This window comes from Bombina bombina, chromosome 4, assembly GCF_027579735.1.
Source record: "Bombina bombina isolate aBomBom1 chromosome 4, aBomBom1.pri, whole genome shotgun sequence".
Lineage (NCBI taxonomy): Eukaryota > Metazoa > Chordata > Amphibia > Anura > Bombinatoridae > Bombina > Bombina bombina.
In genome coordinates, this window is record NC_069502.1 from 73,595,001 (window position 1) to 73,622,798 (window position 27,798).

The 27,798-nt window shown below is 39.7% G+C and overlaps 1 protein-coding gene across 5 annotated transcripts in view; it reads right to left on the minus strand.

Annotated features, from left to right (window-relative positions):
- The window catches only part of PTK2B (protein tyrosine kinase 2 beta), a 607,866-nt gene that overhangs the window by 382,646 nt on the left and 197,422 nt on the right, over positions 1 to 27,798 (minus strand). For all 5 annotated transcript variants that reach the window (XM_053709509.1, XM_053709510.1, XM_053709513.1 and 2 more), the window contains exon 3: positions 221 to 457. In XM_053709509.1, the coding sequence (XP_053565484.1) occupies positions 221 to 412 (192 nt within the window). In that variant the 5' untranslated portion in view covers positions 413 to 457. The remainder of the gene's footprint in view (positions 1 to 220; positions 458 to 27,798) is intronic.

The following is a 27,798-nucleotide window of genomic DNA, read 5'->3' on the forward strand; positions in this document are numbered from 1 at the left end:
GATTTTTTTGTGCCTAGGGCAGCACAAAAGCTTAACTGAAAACTGTCTCCTTTATAACCGCCCATGCTCTCTTCCCAATCACTCACACTATGTACAAAAGATAAACTGGCTTTTGGTATAATCCAGGTAATAAATCTAAACATGATTGCACCAAGAAATGCTCTAGCATACAGCCAAGGATACGATCTACAGTTTTTAAATAAAGGAGACAACCACTCACCCGTATCTCAGTCAGTATACTGCATTTCACTAGCTTGAAGTTCTTAACGAGGTTGGAGCTGTTGCTGTGGAAACAGACTTTTAGAATTCTCATCTCCTCCTTACTGATATCTCCATCATTGAACAGCTCCGTGGGGACATCTGCCCTGGCAAAAGTGCCTGTCCTGCTCCGGTTATGATGGTCCAGAGACATCCTGGGACCAAGAGATTAGCCAGCTAAGAACAGGGCGTTACATATCTGTAAAATAAGACAGAATGTACATGAGACTACTCACAGACACTGATTCCAAATGATTCTAGCAATGAACAAGGCAAAGATAAACTGAACACGTGTTACATCTATTCAGAAAATCGCAAGTTATTTCAGTTTGTTAAAATGAAGATTCACAGATTTTCCACTAGGAAAAAAACAGAAAATTGTCAAACATAATAGGAGAAACATTTCACAGACTATTTAAAGGGATAGTAAACACCAAAAATGTTATTGTTTAAAAAGATAGATAATCTCTTTATTTACCATTCCCCAGTTTGGCATAACCAGCACTGTTATAGAAAATGACTGTTTACCTCTGTAATTACCTTGTATCTAAGCTTCTGCAGACTGCCTCCTTATCTCAGAACTTTTGACAGACTTGCATTTCAGGCAGTTAGTGCTGACTCTTAAATAACTCCACAAGCATGAGCACATTGTTATTTATATGAATTACATGAACTAACGCCCTCTAGCTGTAAAAAACTGCCATAGACATTGAAAGGCTTAGGAATTAGCATATGAGCCTACCTAGGTTTTGCTTTCAACTAAGAATGCCAAGAGAATAAAGCAAATTTGATTGTAAGTTAAAAAGTTGTTTAAAATGACATGTCTTATCTGAATCATGAAAGTTTAATTTGGACTTTACTATCCCTTTAACACGGCCAATACTTTTTTAGTTTGCCTTATACTTTTCAGGATAGAGCCGAGAGTGCTATTAGCACGTAGAGTGGTGTTGTGCTTAAGCGCAGTTGCCAGTTTACATAACAAAACACATGAAAATCTTACGAAATTAAGGAATTAAGTTATATTTAGACTTAATACTTATGAAAAAGATGTTTAACCCCTTAAGGACCATCAATGTACCCTCGTCACCAGCGGCCAGAACGCACTATTTCCGGTGACGAGATCGGAGGAGGAAGGGTTTAATAGTGCATTCTCGGGTTTTAGAAAAACTTAAAAGAATACCTAAAAATTACCTAATCTATCTCAAAGCCAAATTAATCAGTTTACTTTATATTTAAAGTCTGTAGTAACTGCCAAATTTAGCTTCCAAATTTAATGCAATTTCAATTAAAGGGACAGTCTAGTCAAAAATAAACTTTCATGATTCAGATAGGGTAAGCAATTTTAAACAACTTTCCAATTAACTTTTATCATCAAATTTGCTTTGTTCTCTTCGTATTCTTAGTTGAAAGCTAAACATAGGTAGGCTAATACACTAATTTATTAGCCCTTGAAGGTCGCCATTTATCTGAAGGCATTTTGATTTTTTTTTCACAACTAGAGGGCATTAGTTCATGTGTGCCATATTGATAACATTGTGCTCACGCCCGTGGAGTTACCTAGGAGTCAGTACTGCTTGGCTAAAATGCAAGTCTGTCAAAAGAACTGAAGAGTCTGCACAGGCTTAGATACAAGGGGGCCAAATTATCAAGCTCCGAATGGAGCTTGATGCCCCTGTTTCTGCGTGAGCCTTCTGGCTCGCCGGAAACAGTAGTTATGAAGCTGCGGTCTAAAGACTGCTGCTCCATAACTTGTCCGCTGCCTCTAAGGCTGTGGTCTTCAATTCGCCCGATCCTATACGATTGGGCTGACTGACACCCCCTGCTAGCGGCCACGTATCTGCAGGGGGTGGTATTGCACAAACAGTTCACTACTTGTGCAATGATAAATGCAGATAGTGTATGCTGTCAGCATTTATCGATGTGCAGCGGACATGATAAGCTACATTGTATCATGTCCGTCTGCACTTTAGTAAATCGGCCTCAAGGTAATCACAGAGGTAAAAAATATATTAAAATAACTGTGTTGGTTATGAAAAACTGTGGAATGGGTAATAAAGGGATTATCTATCTTTTTAAACAATAAAAATTCTGGTGTAGACTGTCCCTTTAAAGCCCTCAGAAATTATGTTTTATAAATTGGAGATCAGTTTAAACCTTCAATTTCCCCAATGTTTTATCAATACTCAGTCCTACCAATAAGCAGAGTAGACTTGGTAACAATAGCCCTATACATAATTTATGTAAAAGAACGTATACTACAATCTATAGCTCTATTTGTATAAAAGGTGTCCTTAGCACTACTTGACTGTAAACTGCCAATATAGCCGAAAAGTTCTGGACTCTAAACACTAGTATTATAATATCTATAAAAGACAAGGCGAAAACATGACAAATACTATCTGCTATCAGGCTTCATCCCGTCTATCTTTAACTTACATTTTTTTTAAATAATAATAACCACAGTTAATAAGGTCATAAGTTTTGATATTATAGCCAATTATTTTAATATGAAAACGGTAATAATAAATTAGACCATTTTATTTATGCTCTTTTATGTCCCTTGAATTCTGTATCTCAAGGTATTGAATGTAGAAATAAATTCTGTTTGTACATGAATCATGATATTACACTAAATACGTTGTGTAAATACACCACTTGGGTAGTATCATTGGTAGTAAAATAACCAATCTGACTCAAGGTTACTTTCTGAGCAGGAAATAATACGAATGTTTGCGTCACTCCAATAATTCGGAGCATGCCAGCAAAAGCTACATTCTAATAAAAGTTAACAGCTTGTAGCATTTACACACCAGACGTATGCATGATTTATTCATCACTTAATCTGGCTACAGTTTCACAACTCCTTGTGGCAAGCTGAGGCAAACTGCAGTATAAAACTGATTTGTTTTACTTTTTTTCATTTTATTAATAAAAGGACAAGTAATGGAATTATAAGGGGTGGAACCCACAGTTCATGATAACAGCTCATTAAAGGGATATGAAACCCAATTGTTTTATACTTTCATGATTTAGAATGAACATGCAATTAAAAAAAAATTACAATTTACTTCATTCTCTTGATATCCTTTGTTGAAACACATCTCTAAATATGCTTGGGGACTGCTGATTGTTGGCTGCACATAGATGCCTCATGTTATTGGCTCACCCATGTGCACTGCTATTTCTTCAACAAAGGATAACTAAAGAATAAAGCTAATTAACTAAAGAATAAAGCTAATGTTGTTTAAAATTGTATTCACTATCTGAATCATGAAATAAATTCTATATTAAAACTTAAATAGAAATACAATTTTAAAAATAAAATAGTTGTAATAAAATAGCCTTTGGTAAATTGAGTTCACTACTAGATCTTTACCGAAATGTGATAAAACATATTTTATAACATATTTTCATTATATCATTTTAGACACTTTTCATATAATTTAACTCTGGAATGTGTGTTGTTACACTGCCTGAGAATCTGGAGTCTATTCTGCAGTATTCAGCATACATTTTCAAGATGCTAAGCAAAGCTTTAGCCAGTGAGTGCCAGTTTAAAATGTTCCTGGGTGTTGATTAGTGCACAAAGCATACCAATCAGCGCTCAGGTAAACTATCAAACACGCGCCCACTGCGTATACATGACGCCAATCTTAACATGAAAATTAATTGACTAAAGCTAGCCTTTTCAGGAATGCTTAGCAGCAGCTGCTAAAATTTAGTGTGTCCCTTTAAAGGGACATGAGAACCAATAACAAATTATGCTTACTTGATAATTTCATTTCCATCAAGGGGAGGAGAGTCCACGGCTTCATTCATTACTATTGGGAATTAAGAACCTGGCCACCAGGAGGAGGCAAAGACACCCCAGCCAAAGGCTTAAATACCACCCCCACTTCCCTCATCTCCCAGTCATACTGCCGAGGGAACCAGGAACAGTAGGAGAAATATCAGAGTATAAAAAGGTGCCAGAAGAGATTAAATTTAGGTCCGCCTACACAGAGATACGGGAGGGAGCCATGGATTCTCCTCCCCTTGATGGAAATGAAATTATCAGGTAAGCAATATAAGCATAATTTATGTTTTCCATCTAAAGGGGAGGAGAGTCTACGGCTTCATTCATTACTGTTGGAAACATATACCCAAGCTCTAGAGGACACTAAATGAAACCGTGAGGGTAAAAGGCGGACCCTAATCTGAGGGCACCACAGCCTGCAAAACCTTTCTCCTAAAAACAGCTACCGCAGAAGCAAAAACGTCAAACTTGTAAAACTTTGTAAAAGTGTGTAAGGAGGACCAGGTAGCTGCCTTACAAATTTGCTCCATAGAGGCTTCATTCTTGAAGGCCCAAGACGAAGCCACAGCTCTAATTGAATGAGCCGTGATCCTCTGAGGAGGCTTATGTCCCGCTGTCTCGTAAGCCAAGCGAATCAAGCTCCTCAACCAAAAAGACAAGGAAGAAGCAGAGGCCCTCTGCCCCTTGTGCTTCCCAGAATACACCACAAAAAGAGATGTAGACTGTCTGAAATCCCTTGTAGCCTGAAGACAGAACTTCAAGGCACGAACCACATCCAGATTATGAAGTAATTGAAGAAGAGGGGTTAGGACACAAAGAAGGAACCACTATTTCCTGATTGATGTTACAGGCAGACACCACCTTGGGGAGAAACCTCAATCCAGTGCGAAGTACAGCCTCATCCGCATGAAACACCAGATAAGATGGGTCTCATTGCAAGGCAGCTAGCTCAGATACTCTGCGTGCCGATGCAATAGCCAACAGGAAGAGAACCTTCCAGGACAGAATCTTAATGATGGAATGCATAGGTTCAAACGAAACCCTCCGCAAAACCTTAAAGTGAAGGTAAACTTTGATGACTGAAAGCACTTTTTTTAAAATACTATTAAAAACAGGGGCACTTTCATTCATCAAAGTTTACAAAGCAGCCGTTTTAATTAAAAACATATCTCTCTTCTTTGCACAGCCAGAGCAGCTTCCCCCCCCCCCCCCCTCCCACGGAGATCCTCTCTTCACACATCATCAATGACTAATCCAGCTTCCTCCAATCACGGCTTTCCCCCCAGGGTAGTCATTGCCTGAAGCCATGCCGTGATTGGAGGAAGCTGGATTAGTCATTGATGATGATCTCCGGTGGGGGAAGCTGCTCTGGCTGTGAAAAAAACAAACGTAAGTTTTTAATCAAAACGGTTGCTTTGATGAATGAAAGTGCCCATGTTTTTAATAGTATTTAAAAAAAACGGCTTTCATTCATCATAGTTTACCTTCACTTTAAGGACTAAGTTTAAGCTCCAAGGCGGAGCCGATTGTCTAAAGACAGGCCTGATTCTGGATAGAGCCTGAACAAAAGACTGAATGTCAGGGAGCTCAGCAAGTCTCCTATGAAACAAAACAGATAATGCCGAAATCTGTCTCTTTAAGGAACTAGCGGCAAGACCCTTCTCCAAACCATCTTGGAGAAAGGCCAAAAACACCTCGTGGTGAAGAGACCATTCCCCCGGATGGAAAGATTGTCTGTTGAGAAAGTCCGCTTCCCAGTTGTCCACACCAGAAATGTGAATCGCTGAGAGCGAGCAATAGTGGGACTCCGCCCACTCCAGAATCCGAGACACCTCCCTCATCGTGAGGGGGCTCCTCATACCCCCCTGATGGTTGATGTAAGCCACCGAGGTAATGTCGGTCTGGAATCTGATGAAACTGACTGACATCAGAGAAGGCCATGCCTTCAGAGCATTGTAAATTGCTTGAAGCTCTAGGATGTTGATCGGAAGGAGAGACTCCTCCCTGGACCACTTTCCTTGTGCCATTCTGGCACCCCAAACAGCTCCCCATCATGTCAGACTGGCGTCCGTGGTCGCAATCTCCCAGGACGGTCTCAAGAAGGATGTCCTCATGCACAGCTGCTCTGGACGGGTCCACCAGAAGAGGGAGGTCCGAGTCCAAGCATCCATGGATATCAGCTGTGATAGATCTGAATGATTGCTGTTCCACTGTCTCAACATGCACAATTGAAGAGGTCTGAGACGGAACCTGGCAAATGGGATGACATCTATGCTCGACACCATGAGACCGATCACCACCATACATTGAGCCACCGACGAGCTTGTGGAGGACTGAAGGGCAAGACAGGTGGACGAAAGCTTTCTGCGCCGCTGATCTTCATGGACATAGAGTCTATTATTGTGCCCAGGAACTCTACCATGTTGCTGGGAACCAGGGAACTCTTTCCTGAGTTGATCTTCCAACCGTAAGATTGGAGCAGAAGAAGAAGAGCCCTCGAATGATCCTCTGCGAGACTGAACGACGGCGACTGAACTAGGATGTCATCCAGATAAGGAACCACCGCAATGCCCCTGGCTCTGGCCACTGCAAGCAGCGCCCCCAGAACCTTTGTGAAGACACTCGGGCCGCCGTCAGACTAAAAGGAAGGGCCACAAACTGGAAGTGTTGGTCCAGAAACGCAAATCTTAGGAACCTGAAGTGGTCCCTGTGAATTGGCACATGAAGGTAAGCGTCCTTCAAATCTATAGTTGTCATAAACTGGCCCTCTTGAACTAGGGGAAGAATAGATCTGTTCGTTTCCATTTTGAACGATGGATCACTGAGAAACTTGTTTAAACACTTTAGGTCCAGAATCAGGCGGAATGTGCCCTCCTTCTTTGGGACCACAAAAAGGTTGGAATAGTACCCTAGTACCCTTTCTGCTGGGGGTACTGGTACAATAACCCTGAGAGAGGCAAGATCTCTCACACACTCTAGAAAGGCCTGGTCTTGAAGACAGGTTTGACAAGAGGAATCTGCCATCTGGCTGATGGAATCTGAACCTTATCCTGTAACCCTGAGAGACAACTTCTAGAACCCAGGGGTCCTGAACGTCCTGCAACCATGCGCCTGAGAACTGAGATAATCTGCCCCTACTTGATCCGGAGACCGGTCGGGGGCTGCCCCTTCATGCCAATTTAGTCTCGGCGGGCTTCTTGCTCTGCTTAGACTTGTTCCAAGATTGAGCCGACTTCCAAGATCCCTTGGACTTGTCCGCTTTCGCAACGGGTTGCTGGCGCTGGGCCTTGTCCGCACAAAAGGGACGAAAAGTAGATCCCTTTGGCTTAGCCTTCTTATCCTGTGGTAGGAAAGCTCCCTTGCCTCCCGTAACCGTGGATATGATCGAATCCAATCCTGGACCAAACAGGATCTTTCCTTGAAAAGAAAGGGACAACAACCTTGACTTGGAGGTCATGTCCGCAGACCAAGATTTTAGCCACAGAGCCCTGCACGCTAAAACCGAAAAACCTTAGCATTCCGACGAAATTTTCCTCTCATTATTCAGATAGAGAATACAATTTAAAAAAAAAAAAATACAATTTTGCTATATTATCAAAATTGCTTTGTTCTATTGTTATTCTTTGTTGAAGAGATATCTAGATCGGTAGCGTACACGTCTGGAGCACTACATAACAGCAAATAGTGCTGCCATCTAGTGTTCTTACTAATACATAAAATTGTTGCAAACTGCTGCCATATAGTACTGACGACACGTGCACACTCCTGAACTTACCTTCCTGCTTTTCAACTAAGGATAACAAGAAAACAAATACAATTTGATAACAGAAGTAAATTGGAAAGCTATTTAAGTTACTTAAAAAATTTATGAAACATACAAGACATATTTTGGGTTTCATGTCCCTTTATAGAGGGCATTTATGTAAGGAGGTTCTGGGGCAAAAATACTATTGCTTGTGTTTGCATTTTTTAAGGGCAGCAATTCTGTTAATTAGGAAACTTTTTTTTAGCTCCTTTAGTTGTTGACTAGTGACTACACACAGTGTTTATATACATTTGTGGGCGCACAATAATTTAGCGATCCACTTGTAATCTAGCCCTAAATCGTGTGTGTATATATATATATATATATATATATATATATATATATATATATATATATATATATATATATATATATATAAATCTGCAATATACTTTCATTATTTATTTTGTCCCCTATTCCTGTAATTGCATTCTGAAATTGTGAGCATTTCAGTTCCTCTTAGAAAAGTGCAGAACACTGTTATATTCCACACAGCCATTGGCTGCACACTCTAGTGACCTATTTATAAGTGCCCCTAATTGGCCACAGCAGAGAAGGTAACCTAAGTTACAACATGGCAGCTCCCATTGTTTTATTGACACTAAGGGGCCCCTGGTGTCCCTGTTTGCCTCACCGGAAAAAGCAGTTATAAAGCAGCGGTCTTATGTCGGACACATTAGATCATTTTCCTTTTGCACTTTTAAGCATAAAACAAATGTAGTGCAACAATGAAATTTAAGATTTTATGCTAATAAATTGTATAGTTTTTTTTCTCATATTCATTACTCTCCCACCTTAATATACAGTGTTTTTTGAGTGGGATCATCTTTAACTTCATATATGTTTATGTTCTAACATGAAGAACAAAGAGTATTTTAACCAAACTTAAGGAATTGTTTCATGTAGAAGCGTAAAAACAAAATAAAACAACCCTTGTGCAAATGTTCTTTTCCCACACAGCACATTTTAATACAAACAGCAGCCTTTAAATAAGCTGCTTTTAGCAGAGAACACAGAACTAGTGGGAGACGTCTTGCTGCTTCAGGTGGGAGGTACACGCGCGCTTTGTGTGTCTGTTAATCTGCAAGATCGTTCAGCATCAGGAACACAAATAGAAACCATTGCTCCTTTCTCACTGTCCGACCTATTAATTACTGGGGGACAATTAGAACCTTGCTCATTTCTAAATAAAGCAGAAAACATGTCACGTTGAAAGCTTAGGCTCCGTGGCTGATTATACATCTGCGCAATTTATACAGTTCAATGCATTTTTCAAGACAAAAATATTTAGTATTTGCAGTTTTTTTTTTACTTAAATAAACAAAAACATTTTACAAACAATCACAATCAGAATATATATATATTAAATCTTTTATGATGCATACAGCACAATTAACTGAATATGTGTGACCACATCTGGCAAAGAAATATCATTAGAAATGATTGCCATGAGCACAATCTATACTATGGGGTCGATTTAACATGCCCCGAATGGTGCCTAATGCACCTGTTTCCGTGCAAACCTTCAGGCTCACCGGAAACAGGAATTAAGAAGCAGCATCCTGAAGACCGCTGCTCCTTAACTCTTCTGGTTGAAGCGAATTTGCAGGGGGCGGCATTGCACAAGCAGTTTACCAAAACTGCGTGTGCAATGTTAAATGCCAACAGCGTATGCTGTCGGCATTTAGCGATGCAGGGCGGACATGATTCTCTATAGCGAAACATGTCCGACAGGGTATGATAAATCTACCCCTATATCTGTTTTAGATAACAAGCTTTCGGTTTTCGGCTTATATGGGAAGCGTGTTTTTCAAGTGATCACAATCAAAAATGTGTAAATATACCAGAGCCACGAATGAGTTTTCACTTCAAAAGTTCCCAAATATGAGTTTTCGGTTGTTACACTGACATGAACATACAATTTTAAACAACATTCCAATTTACTTCTATGATCTAATTTGCTTAATTCTCTTATATCCTTTGTTGGAAAGCATATCTAACTAGGCTCAGTATCTGCTGATTGGTGACTGCAGATGCATTGTGTGATTGGCTCATCCATGTGCATTGCTATTTTTTCAACATATATCTAAACAATTAAGCAAATTAGATAAAAGAAGTACATTTGAATGTAGTTTAAAATTGTATTCTCTATCTGAATCATGAAATAAACATTTGGGTTTCATGTCCCTTTAAGTACTTGTTTTCGAGACTGCAACTTGGAAACCAACCAAAACTGACATATACAATGGATGTTTTCCACACCTAATATTTACAGTACTCTTGTTCTGAATTAAGTTCTTTGTACAGTGTATAAGGAAATCACCATTTACATGTGTAAGATTAACCTATTAAAATCCAAATCTATGCTGATAACTGGTAAACGATATGAGTGGCGTTTGAATATAAGCATGATGGTTGTACTGGGCATGTTTATTCAATTATTATATTGATCCTTTTAATAATGTAAAAGTATTTATTTTTCATTGTTCCCAATCCCTGTTGGAGAAAGCACTGCTTTACACGATTTTTGCACCTTTTCATTCTTTACAGGGGTTAAACACAGAGTTGCAGAGTTGCATGTTACTTGCAAACAAATACTTGGTTTATTTTGTTTATGTGCAACCAAAATAGGAGACAATTTTGCTGCTAACTGTGGCCATTGGCATTCAAATAGTTCATAATGAAAACTAATCACTATCATTTGGTGAACTAAGAAAGTCCAAAATCAAATGTATACTTCATATAGTAGACTATCCTACTATGGTATTAGGTACTTGTAAAGCGCGGCTAATCACCCGTAAGGGTCTCAAGGCGCTGCTCATTTTATCGACCTCGGAAGGATGAAAGGCTGAGTAGAACTCACCGGGAATCGAACCTGCAACCCTTGGGTTGCTACAGAGCTCAGCCGCAGTCCCTTAGCATGCTGAGCTATCTGTACTACACAAATGGTTAGAGGTACTGGAGATCAAACCAAACCTCATACAAACTGGCAACCATCAAATTTTAAGTAATTGATTGATGAGAAGAAACTCCAATGCCTCTAACTACTATCCTTAACTCATCTCTGAGAAATCAGTATTTTAGTCTACAAAGAAATGTTAAGTTTTTTTGCTAAGATCATGAGAAATATCAGTATAAAGGGAAGCCATATCCACAGCCATCTTGCTAATAATAATATTGCTGAGGACCTGCAGTAAATGACTGGAGTGTCTTAGGTGAATTCTGTTCCAAAAGCTGTGAAATTGAATCAACTAATTCAGACTAGGGGCTCCATGTACTAAACGGCGGGCGGACAGCTTCTCAACTCGCTAAGCTGTCCGCCCGCTGATCCGCTTGCCCGTATGTATCAATACTAATGCCCGCCCCTTCATTCGCGCGACTGAAGGGGCTGTCAATCACTGAGAGCGAGCAAGCTCTCTGTGATTTTCTCTCGCCACCTCAGAGGTGGCGAAGGGTGTAAGAAGCAGCGGTCTAATGACTGCTGCTTCTTACATTGTGGAAAGCAGGCTCGCATATGTGAAACTGCCCCGCAAGGGCTCCGGAGCAGCTTTCGCTGCTTCATACATGGAGCCCAAAGATTCCAATAATGAACCAATACCTAAGACCATGGGACCACCTACTAGATTTGCAGTAGGTGGTGGATGATGGGTATGACAGCAAAATCTGGAATCAAAGAAGGAGCCTGATCTCAGTCACATAATGCGTAGGAGCTCACTTCACAAACTAATGTGGTCAATTTAACTTTAAACATACTTGTTGGATTAATGGATACTCTCCTATAAATTAGAAGGTCTGACAATTGCTACTCAGTCTTTGAAAAAAATAGTCATCTTTATTAAAAAACATTAAATATAGTAGAAATGCATAATCAGCATATACATAATAAAAAGACAAAGCAATAGCAATTTGAAATTTCAAAATGTCCTTCCACTGCCTTCTGTATCATGTGACAGCAAACAGCAAACAGCAAATCACAGACTAAAATACATATATGCTGTGAACTCTTGCACATGCTCAGAAAGAGCTGGTGCCACAGAAATTGTATATATTAAAAGACTGTGCATAATTTGATTATAATAAACTGCATTCTCTGGAGCCAATTAATTAATGGGAGGGCAGCCGGACATGATCCGCTGTAGCGGATCTTGTCCGCCCTATATTGATAAATGCCAATAGCATATGCTGTCGGCATTTATCATTGCACAAGCATTTCTAGTGGAAAAAGTCAGCCGCTAGCAGGGGGTGTCAATCATCCTGATTGTATCCGATCGGGATGATTGCTTTCCGCCGCTTCAGAGGTAGCAAATGAGTTAAGGAGCAGCGGTCTTAGTACCGCTGCTTCTTAACTTGTGTTTCTGGCGAGCCACGGAAACTGCTGCATACGCAGCTACATTAATCGGCCCCTCTGTTTGAATCATGAAACTTTAATCTTGACTTATTACTATATCCTCATTATTTACTGATTTAGTAAGTGATCAATGGCTTATTTTTCAGACCTAAGATTTTAAATGATCACTTTCACTGTTTTTGGAAATTAATTTAAATAGAGACCCTTAAAACGTAAAGAATAGAAATTAGAGGTAAACCTTTTAGAAGGTCTGATCTTACTAAAGCAGGTTTACCTCTAAGACTTAAGACATCTTAACATTTTCAAAAGAGAACTCCACCCAAACCAAATTAACGATTTAGTACAATTCTTCATATAAATTTAATGATTTTTAATAGATTTCAGAATACAGAAAACTGAAAAAAATAATCCTCAGAAAAGTTGCTAGAAAAGTGACTTCTTTTTGGCAATTATATATCACTGTTGAATTCTCCCAATCAAAACGGTTTGTTATTATGTAAGGAATGCATTTGAAAACATATGAGTATAAATAAAATAATTATACCAGCAACGAGGCAATGCAGTTCTAGAGAGGCAAAGGATTAAACCAAACAAGCCCACAATACCCCTACATGGTTAAATGTTATCAATTGTAAAAATAATTTAATATACCGGAATTATATTCAGCACAACATTGTGCACTAATTGTATAAATAAACACAGCACAAAGGAGAATGTATGACAGTTGTAAACTTAGCAGCTGGTCGATTCAACAAAACTCCATAGCACTTGATTATAACAAGAAAGTCTTGTAGAAGAACAGAAATCTCATCATCTGTCCGATTAATGCAGGTTAAAAATATTTGGGGGAGATCATATTCATCGTAAACTTAATAGCTGCTGTAAAAAGATTAACATCTACAAAGTTCAGCCAATATAAGGCCAGATTACCAGTGGTGCGCTAACAGTTATTGGCAAGAGATAGTGGCTGTTTGTGAATGTTGGAAGGAGCTCTCGTATTACAAGTTGGAAGTAAATGCGAATGCGTGAGCACAATTGTGATTTACGTTAGAATGATAATCGCAACCTCAGAACTCTGCAAATCAAACAAGTATCACAAACCACATCAAAAATACATTACACAGTACAGTTACACTCATAATAACATAAAAGGTTATTTAAATATCTATATATGTTGCAGGTAAAGTCAGATATTGGGTAATCCTAGCATTACTCGGGTAATGCTAGAATTACACAAGCGGCTGTAGGTAAAGCCTGATGTACGATTATAAATCCCCTCAGACTGATCGAGTCACCGCATCAAACATATATATACGATGCACTGTATTTCCCCCATCTTCACAAAAAATAGTGAAGATGGGGGAATTACAGTACCTTGGGCTAAACGCAAAGCCGAATTACACTACATCGGGCTTTACCCACAGCCGAATTACACTACATCGGGCTTTACCCACAGCAGAATTACACTACATCCGGCTTTACCCACAGCAGAATTACACTACATCGGGCTTTACCCACAGCCGAATTACACTACATCGGGCTTTACCCACAGCCGAATTACACTACATCAGGCTTTACCCACACCCGAATTACACTACATCGGGCTTTACCCACAGCCGAATTACACTACATCGGGCTTTACCCACAGCCGAATTACACTACATCGGGCTTTACCCACAGTCGCTTAGGTAATCCTAGCATTACTGGATTTTGGACTTTACCCTGGGATGCACCACTTGTGGGGGATTGACAACAGGAGGCTTCTTCAGCCATCCATACTCCACTAAGAAGTTTAAAATCAGGCATAGAGTAACCTGTACCACTAACTACATTGTTTACCTCCTACACTGTGTGTGTGGAATGTTTAATGTAGGAAAAACCATGGACGACTTGAGGACTAGGATGGCCAATAACCGGTCTGCTATACATGCAGCATTGGAGAAGGCTACGTCGGACCAGCCGATGGCACGACATTTCGCAGAGGCAGGACATAGGGTCACTGACCTCAAATACATTATTATTGATCACGTCCCCCCACTAACCCGGGGGGGAATAGGGCCAAAGTGAGAGAGAATCTAGATGGATCTTCAATCTAGGGACTATAACCCCACGGGGCCTGAATGTCCACCTAGACTGGCACTGCTGTCTATAGGAGTAGACATCGGCATGAGGATACTGCAATACATGCCATCACACAGTGTTTTGAAGCATTGGTCCACTATGGACTGAGTGCTTGCAACTATGTGCTTAACACGACCATGATATGCTTATAAGCGGTTTATGAGACTCATGTTAGCTACATTTATGGCCACGGTATACTTCTCTGACAATATGTGTACTGCCACTGGTCTGATTTTCTGATATTCTATGTGTCTACCTCTGCTTTAAATCACGAGCTAGGGTGTAAAAGATTATGCCCTGGTGTACTCGGTTTTTTACTCTGCTCCTGTTATGTGATTTGGCACCCATTAGTAGAATTACATCCCTTATCATAGTTAGGTTATGTTAGGCTGACAGACTCTTATATTGTACGCCACATGCCGGGATTGCCTACTAGTCTAAATGTCATGATTGCTATGTTTGTGATTCGATACAGGCTATGGTCTCTAGTATGAGAGCATCGACCTCCCACGTTGTGCACTGCCACATTGTTCTGCCATTTACAGGCGGAGTGCTTAGGCTGAATTGAGTTATAGTCTTTATGGATTATGCTGATTACGGTCATTAATATGATATCCTGATCACGTAGGTTGTTTGTATCTTTATATTGGGCATAGCTGCTATTCACTGTACCGTAACCCCATTTTGTTGCACATTGCTCCCGTCACTCTTTGTTTATGTTTTTAACTTCCACTCGGCTTTCACAGCTGAGCCTCCGGTTGTTATGCCAATGGGAGTGACGTGACGTCAGTTTACTTCCGGGTGCCGGGGTGAACACCGCAGTAATTATTTGATATGCAGGGGTATTTAAAGTGGGTGAGTATGATGTTTATTATTGTGCTGTTTTAATAAAGGGGTAACACCCGAAATGTCAATAAAGACTTGGTGGATTATATTCAAGACCCTGTGAGTGACTTCCTCTACTATGGATTGTTTGTACTTTTGAAGCGCACCCAGGGCAAGAAAAGCTTCACGAAGCTAGTTGGAGCTGGAGTGCTGCTACACTTTTTACTATTATATATATATATATATATATATATATATATATATATATACACACACACACACACACACACACACACACACAGTTGACCCAAAAAAAAACATTGGAATGTGAAAAATTTATATTTTTATATTGGGTTAGCGCACTTAAGAATATGCAATGGGGTTTGCGCACGAATAGGCTGTTAGGTTTGTTTGGTTTTTTTTTCACTTTTTTTGCTCCATTGACTTCCATTTGAAAATACGTGAACGTGATCACGATATTCTAATTTCGGCTTTTTGAGCGTGTCAGGATAGTGTGCGAGTGAAAACTTTTAACTTTCAATTTGTAATATGAGCGCTACCCGAAACGTGCAAAAAGCTTACTTCTAGCGGAGTTAGCTTGAGAGCGGGAACGATAAATATTATTATTATTATCAGTTATTTGTAGAGAGCTAAATACTGCTCCATTTGTAATCTGGCTCATAGTCATTCCAGTGAAGAACTGTGAGTCAGAAACCCAGATTCTATTTAATTTCCGGTCTGTAACATCTATAATGTCCCGTTAATGTATTTTGTGAAAACATAAAAACATGTTTAGTAACATTTTATCTGTAGGATCATTGTGCCTAAGGGTGATAACCTTCCAACATATTTAAAGGGACATTGAACCCAATTTTTTTAATTTGTGATTCAGACATATCTGTATATACATGTGTTTATATATGTATAAAAGTATTTACAGTTGCAAGAAAAAGTATGTGAACCCTTTGGAATGATATGGATTTCTGCACAAATTGGTCATAAAATGTGATCTGATCATCATCTAAGTCACAACAATAGACAATCACAGTCTGCTTAAACTAATAACACACAAAGAATGAAATGTTGCCATGTTTTTTATTGAACACACCATGTAAACATTCACAGTGCAGGTGGAAAAAGTATGTGAACCCCTAGACTAATGACATCTCCAAGAGCTAATTGGAGTGAGATGTCAATTGGAGTCCAATCAATGAGATGAGATTGGAGGTGTTGGTTACAGCTGCCCTGCCCTATAAAAAACACACACCAGTTCTGGGTTTGCTTTTCACAAGAAACATTGCCTGATGTGAATGATGCCTCGCACAAAAGAGCTCTCAGAAGACCTATGATTAAGAATTTTTGACTTGCATAAAGCTGGAAAGGGTTATAAAAGTATCTCCAAAAGCCTTGCTGTTCATCAGTCCACGGTAAGACAAATTGTCTATAAATGGAGAAAGTTCAGCACTGCTGCTACTCTCCCTAGAAGTGGCCGTCCTGTAAAGATGACTGCAAGAGCACAGCGCAGACTGCTCAATGAGGTGAAGAAGAATCCTAGAGTGTCAGCTAAAGACTTACAAAAGTCACTGGCAAATGCTAACATCCCTGTTAGCGAATCTACAATATGTAAAACACTAAACAAGAATGGATTTCATAGGAGGATACCACAGAGGAAGCCACTGCTGTCCAAACAAAACATTGCTGCACGTTTACAGTTTGCACAAGAGCACCTGGATGTTCCACAGCAGTACTGGCAAAATATTCTGTGGACAGATGAAACCAAAGTTGAGTTGTTTGGAAGAAACACACAACACTATGTGTGGCGAAAAAGAGGCACAGCACACCAACATCAAAACCTCATCCCAACTGTGAAGTATGGTGGTGGGGGCATCATGGTTTGGGGCTGCTTTGCTGCGTCAGGGCCTGGACGGATTGCTATCATCGAAGGAAAAATGAATTCCCAAGTTTATCAAGACATTTTGCAGGAGAACTTAAGTCCATCTGTCTACCAGCTGAAGCTCAACAGAAGATGGGTGTTGCAACAGGACAATGACCCAAAGCATAGAAGTAAATCAACAACAGAATGGCTTAAACAGAAGAAAATACGCCTTCTGAAGTGGCCCAGTCAGAGTCCTGACCTCAACCCGATTGAGATGCTGTGGCATGACCTCAAGAAAGCGATTCACACCAGACATCCCAAGAATATTGCTGAACTGAAAACAGTTCTGTAAAGAGGAATGGTCAAGAATTACTCCTGACCGTTGTGCACGACTGATCTGCAAACTACAGGAAACGTTTGGTTGAAGTTATTGCTGCCAAAGGAGGTTCAACCAGTTATTAAATCCAAGGGTTCACATACTTTTTCCACTGCACTGTGAATGTTTACATGGTGTGTTAAATAAAAACATGGCAACATTTCATTCTTTGTGTGTTATTAGTTTAAGCAGACTGTGATTGTCCATTGTTGTGACTTAGATGATGATCAGATCAAATTTTATGACCAATTTGTGCAGAAATCCATATCATTCCAAAGGGTTCACATACTTTTTCTTGCAACTGTATATACATATTTACACATATAAACACATAAATACACATGTATACAGATGTATATACATATAAATACATATAGACATGTATACATACACATATTTAGACATATATATATATATATATATATATATATATATAGTATATCAGTATATATATATCTCCCTTCCCAGTCAAACACCTTGTCAAATAACATATCCCTTTTAACCCTTATAAAAAAGTTTTAATAATATTTATAAGATTGTTTCTAAATGAAAGTGTATATATGAGTGTAATAAATTATTTAAATGTTTTTGATGTGTTTTAAGAACATATTTTTAACCCATACAGTTTACGCTAGGTCTCCAGTCACGCTAATTGTTCAATCGTAGTTTCTGTTTGCGCTCGAGTGCAACCTTTTAGTTTCAAATTGTAATAGGAACACTAGTTAGCTCTGTCACCATAGCTAACACTAGCGCACCACTTGAAATCTAGCCATAATAGGGTTGACCACAACCCTATAAAATGTTTAACGATTTACCTACAAAAATCCCCATAATGAATTTTGTAGACAAATCATTAGAAACACTTTTCTACAGGATTACGACCCCAGTGTAAGAAAGACTAATTTCTCTATTATGGCAGTCAGACATACAAAGGTTTGCCATCCAGCCAGTATAAAAATTAATAAAATATAGAAATCAATGCTCTGTTATGTTGAAGGTTCTGCTATGTATGTTGGATTCATTGGATACTAATTTAAAACAAATTATAATTTAAAAATCAATCATATAGGTTTTTGATTTTTTTTTACTATAATTATTGATGAATATTTATGATAATTATTTTCGAAGATAGGCGGCAATCCTAGATATACAGAACAATGTCTTGGGCACGTAGCACTTAAAAGAACATTCAAACACAAAAACGATAAGCTCTTATTTGTTCTAGCGAACTAAAATATCTAACTATTTTGTAAATTAGAAATTTAACACCTAAGCAACAGTGATGTACCCTGGAAGACAGCGGTTTTTAAGGGGTTAATTGTGGATAATAGCAAATATCAAGTGCTACAGAATTTTGTGGCGCTATACAAATAAATGATAATAATAATAACAATACCACCAATAACTAGTATAAAAGACCACAACCTGTGCAATTAATGACTATGTAAGCAAGACTAATTAGCCCATCTTTTAATTTTATTGTAAATAATGTATTAATTGGATTATAGAGGGCATTATGTCCTCCTTTCTCTTTTTTCCTTTTCTATATTGCAAATGATTTGTTGTACCACCCATTCTATGTGTAAATATCGCTCATGGCTGAGAAGATTATTAAAAAGCAAGCTGTGAACGAAAGCTTTGTTTACACTCTCACCAACAGAAGCATTGTTTAGGAACTGAAACATTAGATTGTGCTTAACAATAACTGTTTATAGTTGTGCTTCACAGCATTATATATGCCAGAGATCTACCCACAATCTGTCTAAAACAGAGGTTGACAAATTAAGCAACCAATTAAGAAACCACTCAGGATTAAGAGGTACCAGCCACACGGTTTTGTTTTTATGAGTCAGAGAATGATTTTATACAGGAATGAAGGTGAGAGAATCCAAACAATTGGAAGCCATCAGTAGAATTTTAGAAACCATAGCTACCTGGCTTCCAGAATTTATCAAGCACACCACTATAATAAGGACTACACATAATGTATCCAGGGTGTGCCACATGTGTCATAATGCAATTGGGACTATTCATTTTATTTATCTGTGAATTTGTTTAAAGCAGATTTATAAATACAAACTCTCCAATAAGATATATGCTTTAATGAGACAGTGAACTCTGGAAACACAGTAGCTACCTATAATGGGCCAGATTACAAGTTGAGCGCAAAATATCGCTTCCAGAAAAGCGATATTTGCGCTAAACTGTGTAATACCAGCGCACGCAATTGCACGGAAGCATTGTGCTCAGGAGAGCGAGCTTCCATAGGCTCTAATGGGAGCCTCGTTCTCATGCCGTCATACACGGCACAGAAACTAGCGCAGTGAAGGGAGTAAGAAGCGCAGCAATTTCAAATATATATGTATATGAATATATACATATATATTTATATGTTATTATGTGTATATATACATATTAACAAATAAACATATATGTACATAAGCATATACATATAATATTTACAGGGAACACTCAGTTCCCATAGGACACAAAGTAAAGGCACTTTTCAGTGCCCTTTTTCTCCTGTTAAGTGTAGTCAGTCCACGGGTCATCCATTACTTATGGGATTATATCTCCTCCCTAACAGGAAGTGCAAGAGGATCGCCCAAGCAGAGCTGCTATATAGCTCCTCCCCTCTACGTCATATCCAGTCATTCTCTTGCACCTAACTAAAGATAGGACGTGTGAGAGGACTGTGGTGTGTTAAACTTAGTTTTTATTTCTTCAATCAAAAGTTTGTTATTTTAAACGGCACCGGAGTGTGTTGTTTGTTCTCAGGCAGCATTAGAAGAAGAATCTACCTGAGTTTGTCTATGATCTTAGCGGTCCGTAACTAAGATCCACTTGCTGTTCTCGGCCATTCTGAGGAGTGAGGTAACTTCAGAACAGGGGGGATAGCATGCAGGGCCCACCTGCAAGGAGGTATGTGCAGTAAATTATTTTCTAAGGAATGGAATTGACTGAGAAAATACTGCTAATACCGATGTAATGTAAGTGCAGCCTTAAATGCAGTAGTAGCGACTGGTATCAGGCTGATATGTATGTATGTATAACTCTGTGGTATTTCTGGGGAATGGAATTCACTAAGAAAATTACTGTCATATTAAAGTAATATTTGAGCCTGCACTGCAGTGAAAGCGACTAGCAGCAGGCTTATTAATAACACTTCATAATTTTCAATTTTTAAACATTTACTGGCATGTTAATCGTTTTTTCTGAGGTACTTGGTGATAAAACTTTATGGGCATGATTTTTACCACATGGCTGTCGTTTTTTTTCTGAATAAAAACAGTTTACTGAGCTTCCCCACTGTTGTAATATGAGTGGGAGGGGGCCTATTTTAGCGCTTTATTGCACAGTAAAAATTAGTCACAGTCTTCCTATTTCTTCCTCCATGATCCAGGACGTCTCTACAGAGCCCAGGGGTCTCCAAAACTAGTTTTGAGGGAGGTAATCAGTCACAGCAGACCTGTGACAGTGTGTTTGACTGTGATAAAAACGTTTATTATTTCAACTGTTATCCGTTTTGGGTATTAAGGGGTTAATCATCCTTTTGCTGGTGGGTGCAATCCTCTGCTAACTTTATACATTTTCTGTTAAAATTTGGCTGTTTTAACATATTTGGTTCATTGTTAATTCAACTGTGTCACATTTTTATGTTTTCTTAAAAGCGCAGTAGCGTTTTTTATATAGCTTGTAAATTTATTTAAAAGTTTTTTTCCAAGCTTGCTAGTGTTATTGCTAGTCTGTTTAAACATGTCTGACACAAATGAATCTGTTTGTTCATTATGTTTAAAGGCCAATGTGGAGCCCAATAGAAATTTGTGCACTCAATGTATAGATGTTACTTTGAATAAAAGTCAAACTTTATATGTTAAAAAAATATCACCAGACAACGAGGGGGAAGTTATGCCGACTAACTCTCCTCACGTGTCAGTACCTTCGCCTCCCGCTCAGGAGGTGCGTGATATTGTGGCGCCAAGTACATCAGGGCGGCCCATACAAATCACTTTGCAAGACATGGCTAATGTTATGACTGAAGTACTATCTAAATTGCCAGAATTAAGAGGTAAACGCGATCACTCTGGGGTAAGAACAGAGTGCGCTGATAATAATAGAGCCATGTCTGATACTGTCTTAAATATAAGAAAAGAGTCTGGACACTATCTCACCCTCTTAGCCTTTCAAGTGAGACTAAGATCTCTCAACTTAGTCTGATTAATTTATTTAGGAACTTACAGGATTATGAAAGGCGCTGGGAAGCTGAGGGTTAATATAGATGAGTCGAAAAAAATATATATTTGTAACTATTCGTGAATTTTGGAGAATTAAAGATTTGTTGCTTAACAAGGTTTAAATATAGGTGAATTGTATCACATATGTAGTAAAAACAGTTATTCATATAGCAAATTCCGTTAGGATAATCAACCCAACAACTAGGTAAAATAAACAAATGTGATTTAATAAAAAAGATTTTTGCATATAAAAGATACAGTAAAATACAGTTGTGGCCACAACTACAATAAAAAATGCTATTTCAAAGACAGTATCAGAAATATACACAGTGAATGTGTTGTCTTTTTTGAATATTCCTTATAGGCTTTGGCCTGACAAATCGTTTAGGATTTATGTTTTTGAACACTTAATAGTGGAAATAAACATTAGTAGCTAAGAAATTATGCAATCAATAGTGAAGTGTAGTATTGGTAATGCAGATATTTGAAAGTCTTATAAACGATAATCCTAATTAATTTCTTGGCAATTCCGGTGATGTTAGTGCTTTGTATCAACGTTCAAACACTCCTATGCTGATAGCACAAGATGTTACAGGTGATGTGAGAAAAAAACAATTATTCAGTGTCAGGTTTTTTTTTCCAAGTGATGCGATTTGTATCCAAAATAAAAGGTGACTTTTCTCAATACACTTGTTACTTGTATCCAAGTGTAACTTTTTTCTAATGTGTAACTTTTTTTCTAATGTGTAACTTTTTTTCTAATGTGCAGTGTTGCTCCGGTTATATGATATATACAACTGTGTGTTGCGTGGAAGACAATAGTAGGTTCAAAGTCAGTTGTTAGTATTCCTATGAACGAAGTGCAATAGATATGGCTTGAGACAGACTTACCTGGCTGCGCTCCCTGGCCGGCGTTGTCCTTGCACGGCGGAAGTACTCGCAGCCGCTTCACTGTCGGATGTAGCCCTGTTGATTCTCCGCTGGTTTCGTTGGGTGCTAATGCTGCGTGATATTCCTCCTGTAGTTGGCAGCTGGTAACTGTCTTGGGATGGGTGAGTTGCAAACAACAACTAATCCACAGATACTTCTACGCGTTTCAGCACACTTGGTGCCTTTATCAAGATATTTTACTGTGGATTGTTTGGAGCCTTTTGAAGTGTTTTCGGTACCCCGTATGTGGGACCCGTATGTGGAAAACATGGTCTTAAAGGTAGTTGTATTGTTATTTCTAAACAAGACTTATATGTTTAAAACAATATCAGTACTTAAAGGGACATTATAAATTTTCCTTAACTTAAAATTTCACATTTTTTGCTATTTGAATATTGTTTTGATTTCCTTTGTTAACCAACAATTCAAGTATATTTGTTGAGTAGAGTAACTTTAAAATAAACTTTACTTGTATATTATGGTTTATATAAACGGGAAAAAAAAGGTTTAAGATCGGGAATAGATGGTATAAAATCGCAAACGAATGGTATCATATCTATAAACTTGTTTAATTGTGTATAGTGTATATATGTAAGAATTCTTACTTTACCTAAGTGTTACTATTCAGAGGTTATAATCAATTCTGGCATATGTATCGGAGATGTATCCAGTTGTTATATGGAATTAATTTTTATTTTTTAGATGAATTCATTTGAAAGGGGTGATGAAGGACTAGTTCTATAATGCACCCTTCGCTTAAATAAAGGGATTGAGATCTAATTCTGCGTTGAGCCGTCCTGGTATTAGTGATGAAAAGTTTACTATCAATTCAGCTTCTACTAAGAGTAATTTTTTTGTTGTATCCCCCCCTCTTTTAGATACTATTTTCCTAAGGCCCCAATAAAATAACCCTTTGGTGCTCTTATTATGTTCTTTTTTGAAATGTAGGGTAGTTGGTGATCTTCAAAGCCTCTTTCAATATTATTCAGATGTTGTCTATTCTATCTTTGAGGGGTTGTCCCGTTTGGCCCAAATATTGTATCACGAAAAGTTACAAATATATATTTTTTTCGACATGTCTGATACTGTGTCACAATTTGCAGAACATGAGGACGGAGAGCTTCATTCTGTGGGTGACGGATCTGATCCAAGTAAACTGGATTCAGACATTTCAAATTTTAAATTTAAGCTTGAGAACCTCCGTGTATTACTAGGGGAGGTATTAGCGGCTTCTGAATGATTGTAACACGGTTGCAATTCCAGAGAAAGTATGTAGGCTGGATAAATATTTTGCGGGGGTACCGGCGGTGTGTACTGACGTTTTTTCCTATACCTAAAAGGCTTACAGAAATTGTTTAACAAGGAGTGGGATAGACCCGGTGTTGCCCTTTTCACCCCCTCCTATATTTAGAAAAATGTTTCCAATAGACGCCACCCACACGGGACCTATGGCAGACGGTCCCTAAGGTGGAAGGAGCAGTTTCTACTCTGGCTAAGCGCACCACTATCCCGGTGGAGGATAGCTGTGCTTTTTTCAGATCCAATGGATAAAAAGTTAGAGGGTTACCTTAAGAAAATGTATTTGTTCAGCAAGGTTTTATATTACAACCCCCGTTGCATGGCATCGCGCCTGTCACTGCTGCGGCAGCATTCTGGTTTGAGTCTCTGGAAGAGACCCTAGCACAGCTCCATTGGACGAGATTATGAACAAGCTTAAAGCCCTTAACTAGCTAATTCATTTATTTCTGATGCCGTAGTACACACTTAACCAAACTTACGGGCTAAGAACTCCGGATTCGCCATTCAAGCGCGGTAGGAGCGCTGTGGCTTAAATCCTGGTCAGCTGATGTGGACTTCTAAATCTAAATTGCTTAATATTCCTTTCAAAGGGCAGACATTATTCGGGCCCGGCTTGGAAAGAATTATCGCGGACATTACTGGAGGTAAGGGCCAATGCCCTTGCCTCAAGACAGGGCCAAACCAAAGGCTAAACAGTCTCATTTTTCGTGCCTTTCGTAACTTCAAGGCAGGAGCAGCATCAACTTCCTCCGCTCCAAGACAGGAAGGAACTGTTGCTCGCTACAGGACAGGGCTGGAAACCTAACCAGTCCTGGAACAAGGGGCAAGGCAGGCCAGAAAACCTGCTGCTGCCCCTAAGACAGCATGAAGTGGAGGGCCCCCGATCCGGAAACGGATCTAGTGGGGGGCAGACTTCTCTCTTCGCCCAGGCTTGGGGCAAGAGGATGTCCAGGATCCCCTGGGCGTTGGAGATCAATCTCAGGGATATCTTCTGGGACTTCAAAGGCTTCTCCTCCACAAGGGAGATTTCATCTTTCAAGGTTATCAGCAAACCCAGATATAAGAAAGAGGAGTTTTCTACGCCTGTGTACAAGACCTCTTACTAATCGGGAGTGATCCACCCAGTTCCGCGGTCGGATCACGGGCAAGGATTCTATTCAAATCTGTTTGTGGTTCCCAAAAAGAGAGGAACCTTCAGACCAATCTGGACTTGAAGATCCTAAACAAATTCCTAAGAGTTCCATCGTTCAAAATGCGAACTATTCGAACCATCTTACCCATGATCCAAGAGGGTCAGTACATGACCACAGTGGATTTAAAGGATGCCTACCTTCACATACCGATTCACAAGGATCATTACGGGTATCTAAGATTTGCCTTCCTAAACAGGCATTACCAGTTTGTAGCTCTTTCCCTTCGGGTTAGCTACGGCTCCAAGAATCTTTACAAAGGTTCTGGGCTCTCTTCTGGCGGTACTAAGACCCGCAAGGCATAGCGGTAGCTCCGTACCTAGACGACATTCTGATACAAGCGTCAAGTTTCCAAACTGCCAAGTCTCATACAGAGTTAGTTCTGGCATTTCTAAGGTCGCATGGGTGGAAGGTGAACGTAGAAAAGAGTTCTCTATTGCCACTCACAAGAGTTTCCCTTTCTAGCGAGCTCTTATAGATTCTGTAGAAATGAAAATTTACCTGACGGAGGACAGGTTATCAAAACTTCTAAATGCTGTGCCGTGTCCTTCATTCCATTCAACACCCGGTCAGTGGCTCAGTGCATGGGAGGTAATCGGCTTAATGGTAGCGGCAATGGACATAGTACCATTTGCGTGCCTGCATCTCAGGACCGCTGCAATTGTGGCATGCTAAGGTCAGTGAATGGGGATTACTCAGATTTGTCCCCTCTGCTAAATCTGGATCAAGAGGACCAGAGATTCTCTTCTATGGTGGCTTTCAAGGCCACATCTGTCCAAGGGGGATGCCCTTCCGCAGGCCAGATTGGACGATTGTAACAACGGACGCCAGCCTTCTAGGTTGGGGGCGCAGTCTGGAATTCCCTGAAGGCTCAGGGATCATGGACTCAGGGGAGAAGACTCCTTCCAATAAACATTCTGGAATTAAGAGCAATTTTCAATGCTTCTTCTGGCTTGGCCTCAGTTAGCAACTCTGAGGTTCATCAGGTTTCAGTCGGACAACATCACGACTGTGGCTTACATCAACCATCAAGGAGGAACAAGGAGTTCCCTAGCGATGATGGAAGTCTCAAAGATAATTCGCTGGGCAGAGTCTCACTCTTGCCACCTGTCAGCGATCCACATCCCAGGCGTGGAGAACTGGGAGGCGGATTTTCTAAGTCGCCAGACCTTTCATCCGGGGGAGTGGGAACTTCATCCGGAGGTGTTTGCCCAACTGCTTCATCTTTGGGCAAACCAGATCTGGATCTCATGGCGTCTCACCAGAACGCCAAGCTTCCTTGTTACGGATCCAGGTCCAGGGACCCGGGAGCGGTACTGATAGATGCTCTGACAGCACCTTGGGTCTTCAACATGGCTTATGTGTTTCCACCTTTCCCGATGCTTCCTCGATTGATTGCCAGGATCAAACAGGAGAGAGCATCAGTGATTCTAATAGCGCCTGCGTGGCCACGCAGGACCTGGTATGCAGATCTAGTGGACAATGTCGTCCTGTCCACCACGGTCTCTGCCTCTGAGACAGGACCTTCTGATTCAGGGTCCTTTCAAACATCCCAATTCTAATTTCTCTGAGGCTGACTGCATGGAGATTGAACGCTTGATTCTATCAAAGCGTGGATTCTCGGAGTCAGTGATTGATACCTTAATACAGGCTAGGAAACCTGTTACCAGGAAAACTTACCATAAAATATGGCGTAAATACTTATATTGGTGCGAATCCAAGAGTTACTCATGGAGTAAGGTTAGGATTCCTAGGATATTGTCTTTTCTACAAGAAGGTTTAGAAAAGGGTTTATCTGCTAGTTCGTTAAAGGGACAGATTTCAGCTCTGTCTATCCTTTTACACAAACGTCTGGCAGAAGTTCCAGACGTTCACGGCTTTTTGTCAGGCTTTGACTAGGATTAAGCCTGTGTTTAAGACTGTTGCTCTGCCGCGTAGCTTAAACTTAGTTTCTTAACGTTTTGCAAGGTGTTCCGTTTGAACCCCTTCATTCCATCAGTATCAAGCTGTTATCTTGGAAAGTTCTGTTTTTAATGGCTATTTCCTCGGCTCGAAGAGTCTCTGAGTTATCGGCCTTACATTGTGATTCTCCTTATCTGATTTTTCATTTCAGACAAGGTAGTTCTGCATACTAAACCTGGGTTCGTACCTAGGTAGTCACTAACAGAAATATCAATCAAGAGATTGTTGTTCCATTCATTGTGCCCTAAACCCTTCTTCAAAGAAGGGAACGACTTTTGCACAATCTGGACGTCGTCTGGCCCTGAAATTTATTTGGCAGGCAACCTAAAGGATTTTCGTCAAACTTCTTCCTGTTTGTCGTTTATTTCTGGACAGAGGAGAGGTCAAAAAAGCTTCGGCTACCTCTCTCTCTTTTTGGCTTCGTAGCATAATACGTTTAGCCTATGAGACTGCTGGACAGCAGCCTCTGAAAGGATTACAGCTCATTCTACTAGAGCTGTGGCTTCACTTGGGCCTTTAAGAATGAGGCCTCTGTTGAACAGATTTGCAAGGCTGCAACTCTGGTCTTCACTTCACACTTTTTCAAAATTTTACAAATTTGACACTTTTGCTTCTTCGGAGGCTGTTTTTGGGAGAAAGGTTCTACAGGCAGTGGTTCCTTCCGTGTAAAGATCCTGCCTGTCCTCCCGTCATCCCATGTACTTTTAACTTTGGTATTGGTATCCCATAGAGTAATGGATGACCCGTGGACTGACTACACTTAACAGGAGAAATATA